This window comes from Pogoniulus pusillus, unplaced genomic scaffold (genome assembly GCF_015220805.1).
Source record: "Pogoniulus pusillus isolate bPogPus1 unplaced genomic scaffold, bPogPus1.pri scaffold_58_arrow_ctg1, whole genome shotgun sequence".
In the NCBI taxonomy this organism is placed as follows: Eukaryota; Metazoa; Chordata; class Aves; order Piciformes; family Lybiidae; genus Pogoniulus; species Pogoniulus pusillus.
The window spans coordinates 574786-598544 of record NW_026974711.1 but is presented as its reverse complement, the minus strand read 5'-3'; the positions used below and the strand labels follow the sequence as shown (position 1 = coordinate 598544).

Genomic DNA, 23759 nt, shown 5'->3' with positions numbered 1-23759 from the left:
GTGTTATTAATTAATTAGGCCGACTCTGGCCAGGCTCCGGTTTAATTAACATCCTCAGCGCTGCAGATGCTGCCCTGCCCCAGGCTGCTCTGCCACGTGAGCCGCCGCTGCCCAGCCGCCTTCCCCGGGGGGCACCAGCTTGGGCTGAAGCTGGCAGCTCTCACTTGTTGGCTGGTGTGTCCTCATTGCTTCGTGCCAGGGCTTCATCCCACCTCTGCCTCCACATCTGCCACTGCCTTCTCCTCGTTTTCTTCCACCTTTTCTTCCCTTCCATCTTCCATCTCTGCCTTCCATCTTCCGTCTTTGCCTCCCCCTGCAGCTGCCACTTCCACACACGCATGGCCAGGGGGAGGCTATGGCAGCACTTGAGGTGGCCAAGGGTGGGGAAGATGAAGGTGCAGGATCTATCCTGGGCTTGCAGGAACTGGGCTAAGGTGGTGTTAGTGGCCCTGGTGGCCCTGCCTGGGTCACGGAGAGAGTGTGGGGCCAGCCCCAGGCCCTGCCAGAGCCAGTGGGTGGTGGTTCTGCATGGGCAGCACCAGAGTGGGGCTGGGGACCACAGGCAGTGTGTGTGGTGTGGAGGATATGTGTGTGGGCACACGTGTGCTTGCATGTGCAGACGAGCTGGTGGGTGCCCACTGCGGTGTGAGACCTCCCAAAGCCCAGTGCCAAAGCAAGTGCCAGCAGCAGTGCCAGCGTGGCAGACAGTTACTGCTCCCGCTGTGTGTACCCTCACACATGCCACCCGACGGCTGTGTCGTGCTCAAGTGTGCACATCCCCCCTCCCCCATGCCTGTGGCATGAGGAGGGGCTGGGGGGCTGTGTGGGCACAGTGCCTGCGTGCTGGCCCCCCAGCCACAGGGCGTGGCAGGGAGCTGGCATGTCTGTGTGGGCGTACTGGCATCGTGGTGTGACTCTGCGTGTGTAACGGGTGCCTGGCAGTGACATGGTGCCTGTGTGGGCGTGAAGCTGTAGGGTGGGGGGTACCACCAACCCCACACACACACCCCCTCGCCCCCATTGGCAGCTCTCCTCTTGCCCACCCACACTGTGCCATGGGCAGAGCCCCTTATTTAATGCCGCACAGCAGCCAGCACCCCAGTGCCTCACCTCCCGGCTGAGCCTGCACTGAAGAGCCATTGGCACAGCCTGTAGCCGCTGCCAACCTCAGCCGCTGCCAACCTCAGCCACTGCCCACCTCGCCACTGCTGCCCACCTCACCTCGCCACATCTCCAGCTCTACAGCAACCAGCAGAGGGTTATTGTGCCCACAGCTCCACACTGGGCGACACCGGAGGGCTCAGCAGGTCTGTGCCCCCTCCAGCACCCGCCTCGGGGACTTTCCGAGGCTCCAGGTGGGGCTCCTGTGCCCTATCCGTGTCCAGCTTGGGCTGGGGGAAGGCGGGAGGGAGGAGAGGGGAGGGCTGGGGAGGGCACAGGCCGGGCGGAGAGATGGTGTGAAGGTGCTGCTGACTTTGGAGTGGGTTTGGGGGACCCTGGAAGCAAGAGTGTGTGTGCCAGGGGAAGTGTACATGTCAGAGTCTGTGCCAGGGCTTGTGTCAGGGCACTTGTGTGTGCCAGGGGACGTGTGTGTGCCAAGGTGCAAGCCAGGGGACATGCATGTGCCAGGGTGTGTGCTAGGGACACGTATATGTGCCAAGGCGTGTGCCAGGGGACGAGGGTGGACGTGCAGGACCGAGCCCAAGCCCCTTTGTGCCCGGTGTGACCACACAAATGTGGCACCACAGGCACGAGTGGTGGCACGGGACCCCCGGGGCGCGTCCTGACCTCCTCTCTGATGCACTCCCCGTAACGTGCCCCCCACCCCCTCCGCCTCGCTCCCCCGTAAGGCGACCCCGGTGCGGCCCCCACCCCCCTCGGGGTGCTGACTTGGGGGTCAAGGAGAGGGTTTTCTGTCTGCCCCCAGCCCCGGAAAGCAGAGCGGCTCCTCCAGCCGCAGCCAAGGGCGGGGGTTCCGCCGCTCCCTCCCCCCCCGCCCTGTCCCTTCTTTCCTTCCCCAGCTCTTGGCCCGGTTCTGGGCTCGCCCCGGGCCAGCGGCTCGGGGTGGCCCCGGGACCCTGCCGCTCCCCCGTTGACCGCCGTCCCCAGGCCGCCCCCTCTCCGGAGGATGAGGAGCCGCCCGGTGCTGGCCGCGCTGCTCGTCCTGGCGCTGCCGCTCGTCTTCGCACGCCGCCCTCCCGCCGCCGCCCTGCCGGGCGCCGCTTCGCCCCCCGCACAGGTAATAGTCGTCGGCGGAGGTGGAAACGGCAGGTGGACCCCGGACCCCCACCACACTCCACTCACCGGCTTTGCTTCCCGCAGAGGATGCCCGTCCCGGAGCCGCTGCCTTGGAGAGCCCCCGGTAACCCTGGGGCCGCCTACGCCGCCGTGCTGCAGCTGCTGCGGGAGGAGGACGCCGGTAAGGGCGGAGGAACCGGGAAGGACCGGGATGGGGTGGACAGCCCAGGGGTGGGAGTGTGAGGAGAGTCGATACGTCCGGTCCCGGTCTCCGCCGCTCACCCGCTTCGGTTTCTTCCAGGTCCCCCCGCGGCTCCGCAGAAGCGTAAGTCCCGCCCGGTGCCGTTGTCGGTGCCGGTTCCGCAGCCGGGCCCCGCGGCGCTGACCGCGGGTCTCTCCGCAGGGGACATGCACGATTTCTTCGTGGGGCTCATGGGCAAGCGGGCGACGGAACACGGGAGACCGGCTGGGCGTGGAAGCAGCGACCCATCCCCTCGATGGTCCCCGGGGCTCCCCTCGCCCGGTGTGGGAGCGGCGTGAGCCGCGGGCAAAGCCCACGGGGCACCGGCGTGGATCGTGCCCTCTGCCCCTCCCGGGCTGAAGTACCGGCTACAGCAGCTGCGATACCGGCTGCGGGGGCCTCTGCGGAGCCGTCGTGGGAGCCGCCAGGGCTGGAGCCGCTCTTGCTGCTGTCCCGCTCCACTCACGCGTGTCCGTGCCCGCCCGTGTACATCTCCCCGTATAGGTATCCCCGAAACACCCACCCGTGCCTGTGCGGGACACGCGTCTGCATTGTCTCTGTGTCTTCTTGGCCGCGGTGCGCCCGGACCCGCCGTGCCCGGGACACGTGCGCGTGGGACACGGTCAAGGGGAGGAGCCCATGGGGACAGAATAAACCCACGGGGATAGACCCACGGGGAGAAGTGGGGCTGGGCTGGAGCCCGTGTGCTCGTAGGCTACAGCGTCTAGGTCCTGCCCTGCCGTCAGTGAAGAGGTGCCGGTGCCCGTTCTCGTTCCCGTGTCCCACACCCGTGCCGATGCCCGTGACCGGTTCCTGCGTCCCATGCCCGTATCTGTGCCCGTGTCTCGTACTGGTACCCATGGCCGGTGCTCGTTCCTACGTGCCCTACCGGTGCCGTGCCGGTGCCCGTGCCGATGCCCGTGCCGGTGCCCGTGCCGGTGCCCGTGCCGGTGCCGTACCGGTGCCCGTGTCCCCCCGGCTCACGCCGCGTTCCTCCGGGCCGCCTGGGGGCGCTGTGGCGGCGGCCGAGCGCGGCGGGCGGAAGGCGGCTCCGGCGGGGCCGGGGCGGGCGGGGGCGGGTCGGTGCCTTTGTGTGAGCGCAGCCGGGATGGTGCGGGGCCACGGGCGGGTAAGGAGCCGCTGCCGAGCCCCCTCCCGCCGGGCCCCGCTCCGAGTCCCGGGGGAGTCCGCACCGCCCCCCCCGCCGCGATGCCCCCCCCGCCCCGCGCCTCCCGCTACTTCCCCCCGCCCCGGGGCCTCCCCCTGCCCCCTCCCTCCCCCCCCGGGCCTCCCGCCGCTCTCGCGGAGCCCCATGGGGCCTCCCGCGGCTCCCCCCGGGAGCCTCCTCCTGCCTCCCCCTGCTCCCCTCACCGCGTCCCCGTTGCTCTCTTCCGTGGGTCCCCCCGGCCGCTGTCCCGCGTGGCTCCTCCGGCGCCGCCACCCCCACCCCCCCCCCGGTGGGGGGGGGCCGGTGTTGCACCCCCCCCGACCCCACGCCCGCTGCTCCCATTTCTCCCGGGGGAGCTCCGGGATTCCCAGTCTCCCTGTAGGGACCGACCGGAACCTCTCCCGCCTGCAGGCAGCGGGGCCTGCCCGCCCCCCCCCTCGCCCCCCCGGGGCTCATCCCGTCTCCCTTCTCCCTCTTTTTCCCCTCCTGTCCTGTTCCCCTGGGATCCCACACTGCACGGATTTCCCACGTCCAGCTTTCTCCTCCAGAGCCTTCCCCGCCATCCTCATCCTCTCCGGCTGTGCCTGCTATTTCCCCGCTGCCTCCTCGGGCAGGGTCCGGCCCCGCCGCCCTCCCTCGGTATCCCCCGGGCTGCGCTGGGCTCCTTTCTGCCCTTCCCTGCAGCTGGCAGCCTGCAGCTGGCTCCTTTCAGGCTCCCGCAAACTCCAGCGCTTTCCGATGGTCTCTGGGGTTGTCCCTCCTTGTCCCCGGGAGAAGGGGCAGGGAGACCGGGGACAGAGCTCCCGGGATGAGCTCGTTAAGGCCCTGGGTGTCCTGAGCAGTGGGACAGGGTGGCAGAGGCAGTGGCACAAGCTGGAAGGACGAGCTGAGGTGGGCATTGCTGGCGGTGGCAGCCAGGGAGAGCACTGGAAGGTGCTGGTGTAACGGAGGAGAAATCCTGGGGGAGAGTCCAAAAGGAGAGCCCCCCAGGGAGCCCAAAGTTCCCGTGGCTGGGGTAAGGTCCTGGCATCTGCCTGCCTCCAGACCTCGGTCTTGGAGGGCACTGAAGTCCCTTGGCATGCCTGACCCACCGAGAGCTCAGCAGCTGCCCCTCAGGGGTGCGGTGGTGATGGCTGGAGGGGGCTTAGAGGTGAGGCTGAGCAGGATGTGGAGCCTGAAGGCTCGGGGGGGGGTTGCCTATGCAGCAGGTGTCAGCTGGGGCTTGGTGTCAGAGCTGAGAAGCTGCAAGGCTGCAGGGTCCCCATCCGGGCAGAAGTGGGCACCTCAGGAGCGGTGGCAGTGGGTGGCTTGGGGCGTTGGCTCTTCGCGCCTTTCCCTGTGCCTTGCCCTTCGCTTCCCACAGATTCATCCGCAAGTTTCGTGGTGGTTTTGAGACCTTCTCCCCTTCAGCAGCTGTGCTGCCGCTGCTCTGTGGCCCATCGGGAAGGTGGAAGGGCTGAGGGATGTCTCTGGCTCTTCAGGCAGTAACGCTTTGTGCCTTTCCTCTCCCCAGAGCCCCTTGCCCTGCCAGTTTCTGGATGCCAGGCGCCTCCTGCCCACGCAGCTGATGACTGCGTGAAGAAGCAGCTGACCAGGAGAAGGACTCTGAAGCAGCTGCTAAGATGGGCATGAGGATCAAGCTGCACAGCACCAATCACCCCAACAACCTGCTGAAGGAGCTCAACAAGTGCCGGCTGTCGGAGACCATGTGCGACGTCACCATCCTGGTGGGCAGCCGCTCCTTCGCGGCGCACAAAGCCGTCCTGGCCTGCGCCGCTGGCTACTTCCAGAACCTCTTCCTGAACACGGGGCTGGACGCTGCCCGCACCTACGTGGTGGATTTCATCACCCCAGCCAACTTTGAGAAGATCCTCAGCTTCGTCTACACCTCGGAGCTCTTCACAGACCTGATCAACGTGGGCGTCATCTACGAGGTGGCAGAGCGGCTGGGCATGGAGGACCTGCTGAGGGCCTGCCACTCCACCTTCCCCGACCTGGAGAGCTCTGCCATCACCAAGCAGCCTTCCTTGTCTGTGAGCGAAGGCCGCCCCGGTGCCCTGAGCAGCAGCTCCTCAGAACAGAGCCATCCTTTGGGTGAGATCCGGAGCGCTGGGGACCACTTCGTCCCCGAGCGGCATTACGGTGTCCAGGGGGACGTGGCAGGTGGCTACAAAGAGGACGACAGGAGCGTGGCGAGTGGGGCCGGCCAGGCCCTGCCTCTCATGCACCCACAGCAGCCTCCCAAGACAGAGCAGGAGACAGAGCAAGGACAATTTGCTCCTGCCACCAGCGTGGCCACCCAGCCTTGCCTGGGCGATGTGAACATGGGGACCCCAACCACCGCGAGCTCCTGCCAGCAGTACAAGGTCCAGAGCAACGGCGACTACGGCAAGGGGAGCTTCTTCACCGCGGAGCCTTCCCTGGACATGTCCACGGGGAGCAACTCCTGTCCCAGCAACAGCGACCACTCCAAAGAGCAGGGCTTTGGGCCGATGGATGAGCTCCAGCTGGAGGATCTGGCCGAGGATGAGCTGCATTTCGAAGACGCCAGCGAGGAGCTGGGCCCCTCAGAAGAGGTCATTGAGCTGAGCGACGACAGCGACGAGGAGTTGGCCTTCGAGAGCGACAGCAGGGACAACAAGGCCATGCCCTGCCAGGTGTGCAAGAAGGTCCTGGAGCCCAACATCCAGCTGATCCGCCAGCACGCCAGGGACCACGTGGACCTGCTCACTGGGAACTGCAAGGTCTGTGAGACTCACTTCCAGGACCGGAACTCCAGGGTCACTCACGTCCTGTCCCACATCGGCATCTTCCTCTTCTCCTGCGACATGTGCGAGACCAAGTTCTTCACGCAGTGGCAGCTGACCCTGCACCGACGAGAGGGGGTCTTTGACAACAACGTCATCGTCCACCCCAGCGACCCACTGCCAGGCAAGGTGCCCGTGTTTGGGGCAGGAGCTGGCGCGGAGCTGGCCTGCACTGCCTGCGGGAAGCCCTTGGCCAAAGACTTCCACACCGTCCGCAGCCACATCCTGGAGCACGTGAACTTGAAGAGCCAAACGTGCGGCCTGTGCGACCAGAGGCACCTCAGCCTCTGCAGCCTCATGTGGCACACCCTGTCCCACCTGGGCGTCTCTGTCTTCTCCTGCTCGGTGTGTGCCAGCAGCTTCGTGGACCGGCAGCTCCTGGAGAAGCACTTGGCCGTCCACCAGAGCACGGAGGAGGCTCTGTTCCGCTGCCGCTTCTGCGGCCAGAGCTTCAAGCTGGAAGCCGCTTACCGCTACCACGTCAGCCAGCACAAGTGCGGGGGCAGCCTGGACCTGCGCCCCGGCTTCGGGGAGCGCCTCCAGCAGCAGGGCCTGCAGAAGAGGAAGCTGCCCGAAGAGTTCCTGAGCGAAGACCTGGCTCTGCCAAACCAACCTGGCAACAGCAAGTACAGCTGCAAGGTCTGCGGCAAGAGGTTCGCCCACACCAGCGAGTTCAACTACCACCGGCGCATCCACACCGGGGAGAAGCCCTACCAGTGCAAGGTGTGCCACAAGTTCTTCCGCGGCCGCTCCACCATCAAGTGCCACCTGCGGACGCACTCGGGGGCGCTGATGTATCGCTGCACCGTCTGCGGGCACTACAGCTCCACGCTCAACCTGATGAGCAAGCACATCGGGGTGCACAAGGGCAGCCTGCCCCCCGACTTCACCATCGAGCAGACTTTCATGTACATCATCCACTCCAAAGAGGCCGAGAAGAACCCTGACAGCTGATGGGGCCGAGCGGAGGAGCGAAGGGAGCTGCGGAGAACGGAAAGAACCGAAAGCGTCGTTTGTCTTCTGGAGCGGTCAGGCCTGGGGGGGGGGGAGTCCTCCTTTTCTGTCATTTTTGTTCCATTGGGGTTGTTCTTTTTTGTTGTGGCCTTTCTGGGGCTCCTTTGGCTGGTGGCTTTGTACAGCTGAGCCGGGGCAGGGAGGCTGTGTCACTGTTCGCGAGAAGTCTGTCGTGGTTCCTTACCTCTGGCCCTGGTAGAGGCCCAGGGGCTCTGTGGGTTTAGTATTTCTCACTAGGTTTTAAATCTAGATTTGGTTGGGTTTTGGTTGGGGGTTGGTTTGGTTGGGTTTTTTTTTTTGGTTGTTGTTGGTTTTTAACCCTTTTAGCCAACTTGACTAAGCTCAGCCTCACTTGGAGCTTGTCCACAAACTGATGCTGCTAAGATTTTTCACACCTGACCTCAGTAGAGAGGGAACTGAGCCACAGCAGGATGGTGCTGGACTCAAAGCGAAGGAAAGAGAAGGAGAAGGAAAAGGAAAAGCCTTGCTCCGGGCACCGCTGGGGTTCTGCTGCTATCTTGAGGAGAGGAGCAAGGTCCATGGCACAGAACCAGCCTGGAAAGGGTTGCTCCATCACAGGGAATGTGGTGAGCAGCATGAAGATGAGGAGAGGTCCTCGGCGGTGAGTACCAGGCTGGTTGCTGCTCACACCAGCAGCTCTAGGCAGTGCCATGGGGTCACCAGAAGCCCAGCCTCAGCTGGGTGGTTCCTCTGCCAGGCCTATGACCTGCTGCTCACTGTATCCCGAGACCCATTCCCGAAGGAGGAGGTGGAGCAGTGGCACTGCGGCTGTGAAGAGCTGGAGCGGCCGCGGGAGTGGAGGGAGCTCGGAGGAGTCTCGGGTGAGGGCAGAGCAGTGGTGGGCTCGGCTGCTCCTTGGGAGGCACTGTGGTGGCACAGTCAAGCCTAACCTCAGTCATCCAGAGCGTGCTGACATCTGCTCAGCTCTCCTCTGCCGGTGTGATGCCGCCGGATGCCGGAGAGCGTTGCCAGGGATCCCAGCAGTGCGACCGAGCCGCTGCCTTAACTCCCAGGAAGGTACCTTCAAGGATTCTTCTCTCTGCTGAAGAAATCGACCCCTTCCCAGGGCTGCTGCTGCAGATCCCCACGGCCTGGACACGCCTGGTGGCAGAAGTGTTGCAGGATGCCGTTGGCACAACGCTGAGTTCCTGCGTCTGTGGGCAGCCGGTGCCGGAAAGCTGCGGCAGAGCCGCGACGGCAGCGACGGCAGCTGGGGCAGAGCCTGGCCGGGGACCCCTCCGCGGCGCAGTGGCCAGGCCAGCCCAGCTCTGGCAGGGCTCGCAGCAGGAAGGGTGGGGAGCAGTTCTGTTCCCTGCTGTGTTCTCCTGCTGTGGGGCAGAGGTGGAGAAGAGCAAGAGGCTTCCGACGCTGCCCTTCGGTAACTCAGTTCTACCTCACAAACAGGAAGCGCTGGGGGCGCCCCGGCCCCGGCCGTGCTCGGGTGGCTGCTGTGCTTCTGTTGGACCTTTCGTGCTGTTAGCAGAACTAAAGTAGTGATTGCAAACCCTCCAAACTCGGCCCGCTCTGCCCTCCTCTCGGTGGGGCACCCCCGTGGCAGAGGGAGCGGCGTGGGCTGGGGGCGTGGTTGGTTGGAGCAGGAATTCTGGGGGTCGCTCCCCCATCCCCTGCCCCGCTGTGGCCTTGGGCAAGTCACTTCACCTCTTTTGCCTCAGTTTCCTCGTCTGTAAAATGAGGATGGTGACTCTCGTGGTCCCGACCTACCTCCTGGAGCCTGCTGAAGCTTGCTGGCTCAGATTTGCCAGGCGTGGGGGGGAGGGGGTGGATGCAAGGAGTTGGGTGGGTGTTGGTGTTTGGTGTTTCTGGGAAGTGGCAGCCTCATCCCTTCCTGTTCTGCACCAGCTCCGGCACCTGGCCAGGGCAGTTTGCTCCCATTCCAGCCTTCTCCACATCTCTCCAGCCCTGTCCCTGTCACAGTCCTGTGAAACAAGCTCTGTAGTGAGGTAGGAAGGTGGGGGACAGCTCTGTGCTGTGTGTCAGGGGGGCTGGGGAGGTGGCAGTGTGTGCTGGGGGACAGCAGAGTGTCCCAGGGGTTCCAGAGCAGGTCCCTCTCCATCACCTGGATGCACTGGAGTTAGGAGCAGGAAGAGTTCACAGCCCAGGGAGAAGAGCTGGAGGGTGCAGCGGTGAGGAGCTGCTGGGAGTCCTCCATCTGCCTCCACTCTCATCTCCATCTCCTCCCGGGTACATGCACCCCCCCAGCTCCTTCCTCCCCCCAGCTCCATCCACTATCTGCCTCTACAATTCATCTCCAGAGTTGTGTTTCCAGCAGGGGCAGCTCCAGGTCCAGCCCTGCTGGGACAGGGGACAAGACAAGGGTCAGTGCAAGCTGTGTCCCTGCTAGTGGTGCTGAGTCCTGGCTGGACCTCATGACGCTTTCTGAGCAGTTCCTTCACCCCGAACTTGTGTCACAGTCACCCCCCCGGACCTGCAGGAGCTGGAGTGCAGGGAGGTGAGGGGGGAGGGGCAGACCTTGCCCCAGTCCCTGTAGCATTGGTCAAGGCTGAGGCCAGCTGGCATTGCCATGGAGGTGTCAAAGTGGACTTGTCCTGCTTTGGGAGCCTGGAGCCAAAACCAGAGGAGAGAAGGAGGAGCAGAGGCACTGAGGGCAGTGCCAGTGCTGGGCTGGCCAGACTGTGCCATGTGCTACTGGAGCTCCGTTCCCCAGGCCCTGATCAGCTGCCAGGTCATGGTCCAGGGTCTCCAGCTGGAGCCGTTTTTAGCTGAGGTCTTGTTGAATTTCAGACCAGTTCTGAGCACACTGAAGCAGCCTGGGAGCTGCTGGGGGAGTCCTCTGCAGGCTCCTCTGAGGAGCCTTTTGGAGCTGTGGGATTTCTGTCCTTGCCTTGGCGGTGGCAGGATGGGGCTGGTGGACAAGAACAGATCTCCCTGCTCCAGAGATGAAGGATGGGAGGTGGGGGCAGTGAGGCTTGAGAGAGCCAAGCCCTTAAAGCCCCCAGACCCCCCCCCTAACATGTCCCAGAAGCTGTGGTGAACTTTGGGATGGGCTGGGGACGCTGCCACGGGGCAGCATCTGCAGCCCTTATCTAGCTAAGCTGTGAAGCCTTTTGTGCACATAAACCAAAAAGAGATTTTACACTGAAACCTGACAGGTGAGGTGAGGTCCCCCCAGAGCCTGTCTGGGCAGTTCCAGCCTTCCTCTGGAAACCCTTGGAGCTGGAGGGGCTCAGTGTGGAGTGATGGACTTGGCATTGCCCCCAGGAGCCAAAGCTCCCACCCAGGCGTGGCCATCGCCAGGCTCTCAGCTCTCATCCTCCTCCCAGAACGTGAGGTTGGGGTTGGTCTCTTCTCCCCAGTATCAGGTGATAGAAGAGGAGGAAGTGGCCTGAAACTCTGCCCAGGGGAGGTTCAGGTTGGCCATGAGAAACAGTTTCTGTCCTGCAGGAGGAGTCAGGCACTGGCACAGGCTGCCCAGGGAGGTGCTGGAGTGCCCATCCCGGGAGGTGCTCCAGAGCCATATGGCCATGGCAGCTGGGGCCATGGTTTGGTGGCCACGGTGAGGTTGGGTTGGTGCTGGACTGAGTGACCCTGGAGAGCTTTTCCAACCAAACCAACTCCATGATTCTACCTCACTTGGGGCAGCTGGGCCCTGCCAGTCCTCTTTGCTGAACGCTTTGGGCTCCTGGGGGGGTGTACAGGAGGGCAAAGGCTGCCCATGAGCCATGCTGCTGGCGGGGCACAGATGCCCCCAGGATACCCCCTCCCCACTTCAAGGCTGGTCTCAGCCTCATCTCCAACCCATCAGGGTGAGGGTTTTGTTCTCCCCCTCGAGTTCAAAGGATCCAGGCCTCGTGTTGGAGTGATGTGAGAAGGAGAAGGAGCTGGAGCCAGAGCTGAGTTGTGTCTAACCCTTCTGTTAAGTCGATGTAGGTACTGACCTCCTGCTATTTAAGTGTTTACTATCTATTGGCTGTAAAGTTTTGTATATTTTGTAAACTTGACCTCCCTCCCCTCCCCCCCCCCCAAACAGTAGATGTCTACAATGGTTGTACATCAGCTTCTTTTATACTCCATTGGTCAGCACAAAGTGTGGTTTTTATTTAGAATAATAAAATGGAAAATGGTGACCTCTTGACCCTTTCTCTCCTGCAGGAACCTCCTCGCCTGCCTGGGAGCTGTTCTGGGCCCTTCAGCAGGCTCTGGGGAAGCTTGGCAGCTCCTCCTGGTATCCTGCTCCTGTGCAGGGGTTGTGGTATGGATTCAGGAGCCTCTTCCTGGCTGTCTCCTCGCAGAGCAGCTGGGCAGCAGGAGGGTGGTTCCAGCATCTGTGTCAGTGTTTCGGATGAGGAGGCTGAGGGCACTCCTCGGTGACACTCAGCTGGGTGGGAGCTGATCTGCTCAAAGGGAGGCACTGCCATGGGAAGCTGCCCTGAGCTACAGGTTGGGGAAAGAGCAGCTGGAGAGCAGCCAGGAAGAAAGGGACCTGGGGATACTGATAGATAGTGGCTGAAGAAGAACCAGCAGTGTGCCCAGGTGGCAAGGAGAGCTAATGGCATCCTGGGCTGGCTCAGGAGCAGTGTGGGCAGCAGGACAAGGGAGGCTCTTCTGCCCCTGTGCTCAGCACTGCTCAGGCCACCCCCTGAGTGCTGTGTCCAATTCTGGGCTCCTCCATTGCAGAGAGATGTTGAGGTGCTGGAAGGTGCCCAGAGCAGGGCAGCAAGGCTGGGGAGGGGCCTGGAGCACAGCCCTGTGAGGAGAGGCTGAGGGAGCTGGGGGGGTGCAGCCTGCAGCAGAGGAGGCTGAGGGCAGAGCTGATTGCTGCCTGCAGCTGCCTGCAGGGAGGCTGTAGCCAGGTGGGGTTGGGCTCTGCTGCCAGGCAGGCAGGGCCAGGAGAAGGGGACACAGCCTGAAGCTGTGCCAGGGCAGGCTGAGGCTGGATGTTGTTAGGAAGTTGTTGTCAGAGAGAGTGATTGGCACTGGAATGGGCTGCCCAGGGAGGTGGTGCAGTGCCCATGGCTGGAGGTGTTGAAGCCAAGCCTGGCTGGGGCACTTAGTGCCATGGTCTGGTTGATTGGGCAGGGCTGGGGGCTAGGTTGGGCTGGGTGAGCTTGGAGCTCTCTGCCAACCTGCTTGACTCTATGTCTCTATGATTCCGTCCTGCTCTGAGACAGATTTGTCGCCTCCCAGCGCTGGCATTCACTGGCAGTAGGAGGCAGCATCTCGGAGCCCTCAGGCATTGATGATTCCAAGGTTCCCAGACCGCCTCGGGCTGGAAGGGACCCTCAAAGCTCACCTCCACCCCCCCCCGCTGCAGTCGGCAAGGACCCCTCCAGCCAGAGCAGGCTGCCCAGGGCGCACCGAGGCGGATCGCCCCCGGGAGCAGCAGGGTCGCCCCCGGTCAGCTCCGGATGAGCAGGCGTCTGCCCGCCCCGCGCCGGGGCTCGCATCCTGCTCCCCGCCCGCCCTGCGCTGCGCATCCTGTCCCCAGATCTGCTTACGCTTGGCTTTTCCAGACCCTGCTCCTTCAGCAGCTCAAGGTCTTGGGGAGATTTATGGATCCTCCCTGGATTGTGGTTCCTTCACCTTCCCCTGCTGAGGGCCTGACCCGCCCCGCGTGACCCCAGGCAGCGCTGAGCCCCCTCCGGATGCTCCTGCTTCTCACCCCGGCCCTGCTGCAGCTCCGAGGCTTTCTGCACGCCCCCAGGATGTGCCTCAGTGTCGCTTTGATGGAAGAGCTGCTTGGAGCAGCTTCAAAACACACCCAGTGCCCTCAGAAACCTGCCTGGAGATGCTATGAAGGAGACTGGGATTGGTGGGGTGGGTCCTCTCCTGCAAAATTGCACCAGGGGAAGGTTAGGTTGGATATGAGGAACAACTTCTGTCCTGCAGGAGGAGTCAGGCGCTGGCACAGGCTGCCCAGGGAGGTGCTGGAGTGCCCATCCCTGGAGGTGCTCCAGAGCCATATGGCCATGGTTTGGTGGCCACGGTGAGGTTGGGTTGGTGCTGGACTGAGTGACCCTGGAGAGCTTTTCCAACCAAACCAACTCCATGATTCTACCTCACCTGGGGCAGCTGGGCCCTGCCAGTCCTCTTTGCTGAATGCTTTGGGCTCCTGGGGGGGTGTACAGGAGGGGAAAGGCTGCCCATGAGCTGTGCTGCTGGCGGTGCACAGATGCCCCCAGGATACCCCCTCCCCACTTCAAGGCTGGTCTCAGCCTCATCTCCAACCCATCAGGGTGAGGGTTTTGTACTCCCCCTCGAGTTCAAAGGATCCAAGCCTCGTGTTGGAGTGATGTGAGAAGGAGCTGGAGCCAGAGCTGAGTTGTGAAGTAGCTGTAGGTACTCAGCTCCTGCTCTTTAGGTATTTACTGTTGGCTGTAAAGTTTTGTATATGTTGTAAACCTGACCTCCCCCTCCCCCAGGCTGTGCTGCTGGTGGGGCACAGATGCCCACGGGAATCCCCTCCCCACTTCAAGGCTGGCCTCAGCCCCATCTCCACCCATGCCTGGAGGTGTTCAGGAAAATTGTGGCCATGGCACTTGGGGCTGTGGTTTGGTGGCCATGGTGGTGTTGGGGTGAAGGTTGGGCTGGATGACCTCAGAGGGTTTTCCAACCCAAACCATTCACAGAGATTGCACTGGGCTGGGAGGGACCCTCCAAGGTCATCTTGTCCAGAGCCCTGCAGGCAGCAAGGGAACACCTCCAGCTCAAGCAGGCTGCCCAGGGCCACAGCAAGTCTGATCTTGAGCATCTCCAGAGATGGATCCGCTTAGTTGGGAGGGTCACCGTTGTCCTTTGTGATGACTATGGAGTGCTGCGTGCTGGAGGAGGAGTTGCCTGCAGCCTTCTGGGTGCCCTGGTCCTTGGGGATGTACCTGACGACGGCAGAGATGAGCCTGCTGCGGAAGCTGCTGCTGAGGAAGTTGTAGAGGATGGGGTTGATGACGCAGTGCAGCAGGGTGAAGCAGTCGATGACGTCGTAGAAGAAGTAGAGGAAGTGGGCGAAGGCGCAGTGCAGGACGATGTGGCTGCCGTCCAGGGTGAGCAGCGTCAGCATGACGTGGAAGGGCAGCCAGCTGAGCAGGAAGACCCCGATGTAGCTGTAGATGAGCAGGCAGTGCCTCCTGCTCTCCGGCTTGCTGCGCCGGATGAACCTGGCCGTCAGCACGTTGAAGGTGGCGATGATGGGGAAGGGGATGAGGAAGCCAATGGTGGTGGTGGCCAAGCTGACCGCCAGCGCCCACTCGTCGTAGGTCTCAAAGGGGGCCATGAAGATGCAGATGGGTTCCCCTGTGGTGACCAACTGCATGTGAGTGACCTCCAGGAAGGGGATGGCTGCGGCCAGGAGCCAGCTGCAGGCGCAGACGATGCGGCGCGCGCGGTGCTGGTGCCGGCGCCAGAAGAGGGAGGAGCTGGTGAGGGTCACGTAGCGATCCACGCTCAGGCAGGTGAGGAAGAAGATGCTGGCATACATGTTGGCAAAGTAGAAGTAGTGGGTGAAGCGGCAGAGGAAGCTGCCCCACAGCCAGGTGTAGTCCAGCATCACCTCCAGCATCCAGATGGGCAGCGAGAGCAGCACCCCCAGGTCAGCCACGGCCATGTTGATGATGTAGAGGTTGACCAAGCTCTTGTTGCCCCTCGTCTGCCAGTTGACCCAGACGACGAGGAGGTTCTCCACCAAGCCCACCACGAAGATGATCAGGTAGAGGATGAAGAGGATCACCCTCTTGACATTCTCATCCAGGCCAAACTCGCAGAAGGTGTAGGTGTAGTTCAGGAGGTGGAAGAGCTCTGACCAGTTGTGGTAGTCCACATACTCACTCGGCAGGGTGTGGGTCTCGGTGTGGGCTGTGGTTGGCTCAGCCATTCTGGTGGCTGCAAGGAAAGGGGAAGCTCTAAGCTGAGGCTCAGTGGCTGCACTGAGCTTGAGGAATCCGAGAAGGAGCTGTCAGAGCTCCCTGAGAGCCTGTCCTGGTGGATAGCTCTGGAGGTGCCCTTTGGTAGGAGCTTTAATCCAATTTTTGCTCCTCTGGTGACTTTCCTACACTGACCCTCAAAAGATGCTGCACCCTCATCAGATGATAACTTCCTGGCCCTCACAAAAGGCAAGCCACAGACACCCACAAATGCTCCCAGTTGCTGGCTGCTCCTGTCCCACAGCGTGGTTAGCTGGGGCTGGGGACCAGGGACAGGTGGCATTAGAGACCAATGGAAAGGAGGGATGAAGGACAGGTGAGAGGAGCTGCCAGCCCCAAGCCTTTGTGACAATGGTCTCTGCAGAAATGGATTTGATGGCATGAGAGTGGAACTGGCAGCTCGAAACTGGGACCACCTTTGGGTAGGAGCTCCCCACACCGAGGCTCTTGCTGCCCCCTAACACCTCCCGAGCTCAGCCCTGCTGCCATGGAGCTGTGAGGATCCCAACCTCAGCTCTGCCAGGACACGAGCAGGCTCCAGGGACATTAAAGGCGCTGGTGGCCACACGGCAGTGGGGAAGCTCCCAGCCCCCAGCCCCCAGCGCAGCCCTTGGGCTGTGAGCAGCATTGTAAGCTCAGCTGGGCGCTCTCACTCCGCCCATGCCGCGGACTCCTTGCTGGGAGCCTTTGAGACTTCCAAGTAGGTGACAAAATTATAAGCCTCAAGGAAATGTGATTGACCTTAACGTGCCCCAACGGCCCCGGGCAGCAGCGCTGCAGCCCGGCACAGCTGCATCCGCACAGCGAGGATGCCGCAGACCCAATCCAGCCTTGTGCCGCTGGAAGAGCTCTCAGGACCCACTGCTTCCCTGGCAACGCTGCAGGAGAGTGTCGTGCCATGTCGTGCCATGTCGTGCCATGGGGGCATTTGCATAGCACTCGGAGCCTGGCATCACACACAAGAGCATCAGTCCCATGGCTACCACCCACCCACCCCCTCCAGACACCACGGAGAAGAGGAGAGTGAGGTAACCTCGGGGTCGGAACCCCCATCCCGGAGGCTCCTCAGCCTCCTGCCCTTGCCAAGCTGCTGGTTCTGCGAGAGGCCAGGGAGAGAGTGGACAGAGGGGCATGGGCAGGGAGGGACAGGGGGTGGCTCACCGGTGGCAGGGCCGAAGGCTGGCAGAGGGCTGCTGGGGAACGTGGGGATGAATCCTCTCGGGTCGGTGGCTCCCGCGCCTCTGGGACAGCGGAGCCGCAGCAGCAGCAGGGAGCTCGGGGTGGGCTTGTTGGCTGCTGCCCAGCAGGAAATGACCATCGTGTTCTGACATCCTGAGACAGCCCAGCCCCGGGGACATCTGACTCTGTTTCCAGCCCCGAGGTTCGGCTCCCGTTTGGTTTTGGCGCAGGGATGGAGACGGGCACGGGGAGACCCTGGGCAGGTGCTGGTGTCGAGGCTGTGGGTGGCTGAGGGTGGAGTGGGGCTCCTCGGGGTTCCCCCGGACAAGTCCCCTCCATCATCACACACACGGGGCCCACTGATGTCAGGGGCTGGATCCTGCCTGGGTCCTGCTGTGCCAATAGATACGAAGAGAAAAATCCATCCCCTGGCATGGCCTCAGCTGAGCCAGGTTCCCCAGGGGCTCAGGGGTGGGTTAAGGTAAAGGTACCACCAACTGCCCCTGGTGCCATGCTGGGGCAAGTGCAGGGCTGTGGCCATGGCACCTGGGGGCATAGTTTAGCGGGCACGGTGGTGTGGGGGTGTGGTTGGACTCGGTGATCTCAGAGGGGCACCCAACCGGTTCTGTGGTTCTACAGAAGCTGAACGTTCCTGCCGGAGCCCCCGCGGGGGGTTGGTGGCAGAAAGCTGTCACGGCACAAACACCTCTGGCTGGGGTCGCAATCAATCACCCTGCCGCGGCCGCCTGGCAGCTGCGCAGGGGAAGGGAGGGGGGCTCAAGCCGTGCCCCGGCACTGGGGAGGGGGCTGATAGGCAAAAAATTTTGCATGGGGCTGCAAGTCCTGCAGAACAATTGGAGGAAATCTCCTTTCTCGAGGGCAGACAAGACCCTGGGCTCAACAATCGGCTCGGAAGGAAGGCAGAGCCGCGGGGAAGCGCCAGGGCGCTGATAAGTTGGGGCTGACAACAACAAGCGCAGCGCTGCTGACCCTGCGCAGGTGCCCAGCCCAGAGGCACCGAGGCCCCGCGGTGCAAACAGGAACTCGGTGGCTTTGGGCTCACCCCGAGCATGGTAGGAGAGGTTTTGGCTTGGCCACGGGCTGGGAGCTGAGGGAGGCTGCAAGGAGAGGGTCCTGCACCTAGGGAGGAACAAGCTCCTGCACCAGTGCGGGCTGGGGGGTGCCTGCTGGAGCTCCGGGGGTAGAGGTGGGAGGCAAGAGGCTGGCAGCAACGGGTTCCTGTGGCCAAGGCAAGAGGCTGGCAGCAACGGGTTCCTGTGGCCAAGGCAAGAGGCTGGCAGCAACAGGTTCCTGTGGCCAAGGCAAGAGGCTGTCAGCAGTGGGTTCCTGTGGCCAAGGCCAACAGCACCTTGGGGTGCTGCAAGAGGAATGTGGGCAGCAGGGAAGGGGAAGTTTGAAGGAGGTGGGAGGTGGTAGTTGCCATCCCTGGAGGTGTTCAAGGCTGGATGGGGCACTCAGTGCCATGGTCTGGTCGACTGGATAGCCTGTGCCAGTGGTCTGGGAGCCTTACAGTAAAGAAGTTCCTCCTTGTGTTGAGCTGGAACCTCCTGTGCTGCAACTTACACCCATTGCTCCTTGTCCTATGCCAGGGAGCAGTGAGCAGAGCCTGTCCCCCCCCTCCTGACCCCCAGCCCTCAGATAGTTATAATCATTGATTCAATCCTCTCTCAGTCTTCTCTTCTGCAGACTCTCAGCCCCAGGGCCCTCAGCCTCTCCTCAGCAGCCTGTGCCCCAGTCCCCTCATCATCCTCATAGCTCTCTGCTGGACCCTCTCCAGCAGATTCCTGTCCCTCTGCAACTGGGGAGCCCAAAACTGAAGGCAGCACTCAAGATGATGTCACACGAGGGCAGAGGGGAAGCCAAGCCTGGCTGGGGCACTTAGTGCCATGGTCTGGTTGATTGGACAGGGCTGGGGGATAGGTTGGGCTGGGTGAGCTTGGAGCTCTCTGCCAACCTGCTTGATTCTACTCTCTGATTCCTTTCCCTCTACTTTGCCCTGCTAAGGCCTCATCTGGATTACTGGGACCAGTTCTGGGCTCCTCCAGTTCGAGAGGGACATGGAACTGCTGAAGAAGGTGTAGCAAAGGACTATGAAGATGAGGAGGAGGCTGATGAAGAAAGGCTGGGTGCCCAGGAGCCCCCCGTGCCCCTAAGGCACTGCTTCTCCCTATTGTGTGGAGCTAGGTGGGAAAAGGGCATCTCCTCTCTGGGAAGCAGCTACTTTGATCCAAGAGGGTCCATCAGATCCCAGTGGGTCCATCAGATCCCAGGGGATCAGGGCATGCAGGCAGGTGAAGAGGCTGATAATGGCCTGGCTGGTTCCTCCTCCACCTGCCAGGTGCCAGGTCCTGGGATGCTGCTGAAGGAATGTGGGCACCACAGGGGTCCCCCAGGCTGTGGTGTCACCTCCCAGCAGCTTGGCACTCTGGGGACACGTGGGCCTGAAACGTGGTGTGTGGGGGCTGCTGGGGACGTCTGACTGGTTTGCTAAGCTTAGCACAGCATGTGGAGAAGCCTCCTTGCCTCAGTGAGCTGCAACTCAGCTTGCACAAGGCACTCCCTGCTGCTCCCCTCAGCTGTCACAGCCCCTGGGGTGTCCTGGGCTGGCAAGAGCTTGTGGGACCCAGGCACTGCTCATGCTGTTGGTGTCCTGCAGACAAGCAGCAGAAGCTTTTGCTGTGCCCACAGCCCTACCACCCTGAGCCAGAGAGCACCAAGGGCAATGAGCTGAGCTGGCTGCCAGGCTTGGAGCCACAGCTGCCCATGGAGGAACTGGGAGGAACTGGGCAAGCAGCATGGAAGGATCCCTGAGCAGCAAAGGGCTATGGAGCTGCTTCCAGTCTCCTCCTGGGCTCACCCCAGCAAGGGAGGAGGTGTGGAGCATGCCCTGAGCCTGGGGATGCACAACCACAGGGATGCAGGAGTTGGGGTTCCCAGCAGCTCCCAGTCACCCCAGCAGGACAGGGCAGTGGCACTGTGCCCAGGCCGCTCTCAGTCACCTCCAAGGCTGGAGTTCACTGCAGGCACCTCCTGACTTGGCACCAGCTTTATTGCACACATCGACAGGATCCGGGGCGAGGGGTGGCCCGTGGGTGCTGTGCCCTGGTCCAGCAGCCACCCCTCAGGGGTGTGTGGGCATCTCCCTGGGTGTGCAAGGCAAGATGAGGCTGATGAGGGTGTCGCTGAGCCAGGTCGGGCAGTAGCTGAGTGGCAGGAACAGCAGCCAGGAGTCCCAGCCGGCCGAGCAGCAGCTGCACGGGCAGCAGGCAAGCAGGGCATGCTCCATGGCACTGGTGACAAGGGACAGGCGGGTGTCGATCAGGGGGTACAGCCACACAGCAGTCCTGGTGTCTGGGTGAGCAGAGTTGGGGGGATCAGCCCAGCCTGACTTGGGTAGTGGAGTGCCAGGGCCACACAGAGGGGGTACTCACAGGACTGGATGTAATCCTGGCCATAGGCTGCCTGGGTCTCTGCTGGGAACTGCTCTCAGAGCTGCTCCAGGCTCTTCACCAGCATCTCGATGTTGGTCAGGTTCATCTGGAAGCTGCCAGGCTTGATGCACCCCGAAGGGGCACATCCCGTGCCTGCCCGGGGAGGCCACATCAGCCCCAGGGGTGAAGCTGCCAGCCCAAGCTGAGCTAGGACAGAGACTGAGCCACACAGGGTGAAGGGCAGCCCATGACCCCATCCTGGGCACAGCATCATCCCCTGGGTGAGTGCAGGGGAGCCCTCTCCTTGCCCGGGGGTTGCACCATGGCTGCTCAAGCCATGCCCTGGTTTCCCAACCTGTGGGCAACTGCATTGGCATTTCACAAGCCCCCAGCTTGTGACACCCCTGGGGATGGATTTAACTGGGAGTGACACAAACCCCTGCGTGGGCAAAGTGGGGCAAAGCCATCTGGCACACCTGCATCTGCCAGTGTGTGCCCACTATAGACAAAGCCTGGCACAGGAGAGCACCAAAGGCCACCAATGGCCATCACCAGCATATGCCATGTGGGATGCAGAGGTGTGCCAGAGGTGTGCCCAGTGAGAGCCTGATCACCCCTCTGGACCCTCCACCAGCTCCAGCAGGTGGCTGAGATGTTGTCTGAGCAAACATCTGCTGGGCCTGGATGGGTCTGCTCAGAGCAAACAGCAGGGCCACTGCTGGCAGGGTCAGACACAGGATTAGGATCCAATGGGTGAGGCTCAGTGCCAGGCCAGGCAGTGCCAACTGGTGTGGGCAGGGCCTCCCTGCTGCTGGGGAGGAAACATGGAGGGGAAGGTACTGGAACTGTCCGGGGGAAGGTGGGAGGAGAGGTTGGGTTGCAGCAGCACCTGGAGGTTTCTCATCCCCCACTCTGCAACTCTTGGCATCGCCTTGCGCAGAGCCGTGGGCCCAGGGCTGTCAATGACACCTGGGCACAGTTTGCTGGAGCAGGGCAGCCTTTGCTGCCCAGGACCTGCAGGTCTGCCCAGAAGCAGACTCAGCTGAGGGCAGTTATTGCACCCAGCAGGGCTTGGACCCTGCATGGAGCAGGCACTTGGGGCAATGGCCAGAGACCGCAGGAGCACTCACAGCACATCATGGCACGGCATGGCCATGGCATGGCACAGCTCAGCCACTGACCACACTGCTCCTGTGGCAGGAGCAGGGCCATGGTCCCAGAGATGCACCCTCAGCCCCAGCTAAAACCAAGTGCAGGCAGGCGTGGAGCAGAAGTTGTCTTTATTCAGAAGGCCAAAGCAGCTTCCTGCTGCTGCTGGGTTAGAGCTGGGCTGGCACATCTCAGAAGGCTTCTCCACCAGAACCATTCCCATTCCATGGCTCTCAGCTGCTGATGCCATGCCCCTGCCTTAGGCTTTCAAGGCAGGTTTTGGGTAGAGCCAGCCGAAGATGAGGTCTGTGAAGGCTGAGGGCAGGTAGCTGAGGGGGATGTAGAACAGCTTGGCATCCCAGCCTGCCGAGTAGCGGGCACGGGGGTGGCAGCTGGTCAGGGCATGCTCCATGCAGTCTGCCACCAGCCGCAGCCTTGGGCTGAAAAAAGGCTGCAGTGTTTTGAAGCCACTGCGATCTGTGCAGGCAGAAAGCAATGCTCAGGCTTGGACCCTCAGCAAAAGGCAGCCAAAAGGCTCAGGGAAATGAAGGTCTGGGGGGACCTGGGAATGTGCCTTGTGCCAGGAGAGCAGCAAGGCTGCACCTCCAGGACAGCTACTTACAGCCTTCCAAGTAGCTGTCCCCGTAAGCAGCTTTGGTCTCCTGGGGCAGACGCTCCCAGCAGGACTGGAAGATCTTGCTGTGGGTGTCGAATTGGGTGATGGCTGTACTGAAGAAGCCTGGCTCGATGATGCTGACCTTCACCCCAAAGTGCTGCATCTCCAGCCTGGAAGGCATCAGGGGAGCAGGGAACAGGGGAGCAGGGCACCAGTGAGTTCAGTGAGGACTAGCAGAGGCTATATGTGGGCACCAGATCCCATGTGGGATGCAGAGGTGTGCCAGAGGCTGGGTGAGAGCCTGATCACCCCTTTGGAACAAACACCAGCTCCAGCAGGTGGCTGAGATGTTGTCTGAGCAAACATCTGCTGGGCTTGCATGGGTCTGCTCGGAGCAAACAGCAGGGCCACTGCTGGCAGAGTTGGGCACAGGAGGAGAACCCCAGGCAGAATGATCCCTCCTGCAAGACCCAGCTCCTGGAGCTGCGGCAGGAGGTGTCCTGACATCAGGTCCACACATGAGGAATCCTCACAGAAGCTCTTCTTGTGCTCTGGCAGCAGCCAAACCAACCTCCACCTGCGCTCCCTCTGCCTGCCAAAGCCTGGGAATTCAGACTGGGCAGCCCGGGATGGAGTCTGCCACACTGGACTTACCTGAGGCTGTCAGAGAAGGCTTCCACACCGTACTTGGAGATGCAATAAGGCCCACCAAGAAAGGAGAGCCTCCCCAAAATGCTGGCCACATTGACCACCCTGCCCCGTGCCCGGCGCAGCAGGGGCAGGAGGCTCAGTGTCACCTCGATGAGGCCCAGCAGGTTGATATCCAGCATCTTGGCAAAGTCCTCCTTGGTCAGCCACTCATTAGGGCCGGTGGGCGAAGCGACCCCAGCGTTGTTCACCAGCCCCCAGAGCCCTGGGGAAGAGGGGAAGGGGTGACCAGGGCTGCTCCCCTGGCCACGGCCCTGCTCTGGGCAGCACCGGCCGTGCCCGCGCAGCTCTGCGAAGCGGCAGCAGCGCTGCCAGGGGGCATGACTGGGGTGAGGTGTCCGCTGCAGCCTACCTTGGCTGCCCACTCGCTCCCGCACCCAGGCGGCGGCGGCGGCGATGCTCTGGCTGGAGGTGACGTCCAGCAGGACGGTTTGCAGGCGGGAGGAGGCGTCCGCCCGCAGCCGCGCAGCGCCGGCCTCGCTCAGGCAGGCGGCCAGCACCGGCAGCCCCCGCGCGTCCAGCTGCCGGGCCAGCAGGTTGCCGAAGCCGCTGTCGCAGCCGGTGATGAGCACGAACTTGTCCGACAGCCTGGCCACCGTCTGCCGCTCGCGGTGCCAGCGCCGCAGCAGCCACAGCCCTGCCAGTCCCGCCAGCAGCCACAGCCACATCCTCGGCACCAGCCCAGCCACAGCCTCTGCCCTGCCCCAAGTCCTGCCGCGTTTATAGCGGCTGGAGGCACAGGACCAGCCCCAGCTGGGCAGTGCTGCTGGTGCCGCCCGGTGCCACAGTTGCCCGGGGGAAGGTGGGAGGAGAGGTTGGGTTGCAGCAGCTCCCGGAGAAGATTTCGCATCCTTCCTTTTGCAATTCCTGACTTCGCCGCACGTGGACCTGTGTGCCCGCGGCTCTGCCCTGGCATTTCACGGCTGTTTGTGCTGGCAGGGCGAATTCAGCTGCTCCCTGGGCTCAGCTCTCCAGACGGGCTGGGCAGTTCCCTGATCCCCAGGGACTGCGCTCTCCCAGCTTTGGTGCGATGGGGATGGCAGCGTTGTCCCCTGTCAGCCCGGCACAGGAGCCAGCCAATGGAGTGGAGGGACCCTGGCACAGGTAAATGAGTGACTCCTCTCTCACAGCCTGGGCACAGGCAAAGGGGAGTGCCCTCTCACAGCCTGGGCACAGGCAAAGGGGTGTCCCCTCTCAGAGCCTGGGCACAGGTAAATGAGTGACCCCTCTCACAGCCTGGGCACAGGCAAAGGGGTGTCCCCTCTCAGAGC

General features: G+C 62.5%; 5 protein-coding genes across 10 annotated transcripts in view; 3 read left to right on the top strand and 2 right to left on the bottom strand.

Annotated features, from left to right (window-relative positions):
* Nucleotides 1-878: 878 nt before the first annotated feature.
* LOC135174299 (tachykinin-3-like) lies at nt 879-3026 on the top strand. Of its 6 annotated transcripts, XM_064141550.1 has the most exons (5): nt 887-1355; nt 2022-2239; nt 2323-2419; nt 2540-2563; nt 2642-3026. In XM_064141550.1, exons 2-5 carry the CDS (start codon nt 2129-2131, stop codon nt 2776-2778), a joined length of 369 nt encoding a protein of 122 aa, XP_063997620.1. In that variant the 5' UTR covers nt 887-1355; nt 2022-2128; the 3' UTR covers nt 2779-3026. The 6 variants fall into 6 exon arrangements, with proteins under 6 accessions (XP_063997617.1, XP_063997618.1, XP_063997619.1 ...); XM_064141547.1 differs by having other exon boundaries at nt 879-1355; nt 2110-2239; nt 2540-3026; XM_064141548.1 differs by having other exon boundaries at nt 880-1307; nt 2110-2239; nt 2540-3026.
* NACA (nascent polypeptide associated complex subunit alpha) overlaps nt 2235-23759 on the top strand; it is a 38666-nt gene continuing 17141 nt past the window's right edge. The window contains exon 1 of the mRNA XM_064141543.1: nt 2235-2238. The gene's annotated coding sequence lies outside the window, so the exon portion shown is untranslated. The remainder of the gene's footprint in view (nt 2239-23759) is intronic.
* ZBTB39 (zinc finger and BTB domain containing 39) lies at nt 3558-7765 on the top strand. The gene is made up of 2 exons (XM_064141530.1): nt 3558-3608; nt 5161-7765. The coding sequence occupies exon 2, from the start codon at nt 5270-5272 to the stop codon at nt 7406-7408; it is 2139 nt and encodes a 712-aa protein (XP_063997600.1). The 5' UTR covers nt 3558-3608; nt 5161-5269; the 3' UTR covers nt 7409-7765.
* Nucleotides 13488-16612, bottom strand: GPR182 (G protein-coupled receptor 182). Its single transcript, XM_064141538.1, has 2 exons — nt 16546-16612; nt 13488-15343 (listed from the first exon to the last, which is right to left on the bottom strand). The coding sequence occupies exon 2, from the start codon at nt 15333-15335 to the stop codon at nt 14238-14240; it is 1098 nt and encodes a 365-aa protein (XP_063997608.1). The 5' UTR covers nt 15336-15343; nt 16546-16612; the 3' UTR covers nt 13488-14237.
* Nucleotides 21288-23181, bottom strand: LOC135174294 (retinol dehydrogenase 16-like). Its single transcript, XM_064141540.1, has 4 exons — nt 22841-23181; nt 22435-22693; nt 21787-21950; nt 21288-21641 (listed from the first exon to the last, which is right to left on the bottom strand). The coding sequence occupies exons 1-4, from the start codon at nt 23154-23156 to the stop codon at nt 21424-21426; spliced, it is 957 nt and encodes a 318-aa protein (XP_063997610.1). The 5' UTR covers nt 23157-23181; the 3' UTR covers nt 21288-21423.

Coding starts and splice junctions, on each gene's coding strand:
- LOC135174299 (XM_064141547.1), top strand. CDS start 2,129: ATGAGGAGCCGCCCGGTGCTGGCCGCGCTGCTCGTCCTGGCGCTGCCG. Junction 2,240..2,322: donor CCGCTTCGCCCCCCGCACAG/GTAATAGTCGTC, acceptor TGCTTCCCGCAG/AGGATGCCCGTCCCGGAGCC. Junction 2,420..2,539: donor GCTGCGGGAGGAGGACGCCG/GTAAGGGCGGAG, acceptor GGTTTCTTCCAG/GTCCCCCCGCGGCTCCGCAG.
- ZBTB39 (XM_064141530.1), top strand. CDS start 5,270: ATGGGCATGAGGATCAAGCTGCACAGCACCAATCACCCCAACAACCTG.
- GPR182 (XM_064141538.1), bottom strand. CDS start 15,335: ATGGCTGAGCCAACCACAGCCCACACCGAGACCCACACCCTGCCGAGT.
- LOC135174294 (XM_064141540.1), bottom strand. CDS start 23,156: ATGTGGCTGTGGCTGCTGGCGGGACTGGCAGGGCTGTGGCTGCTGCGG. Junction 22,694..22,840: donor GGAGCGAGTGGGCAGCCAAG/GTAGGCTGCAGC, acceptor CCTCTTCCCCAG/GGCTCTGGGGGCTGGTGAAC. Junction 21,951..22,434: donor GCCTTCTCTGACAGCCTCAG/GTAAGTCCAGTG, acceptor GATGCCTTCCAG/GCTGGAGATGCAGCACTTTG.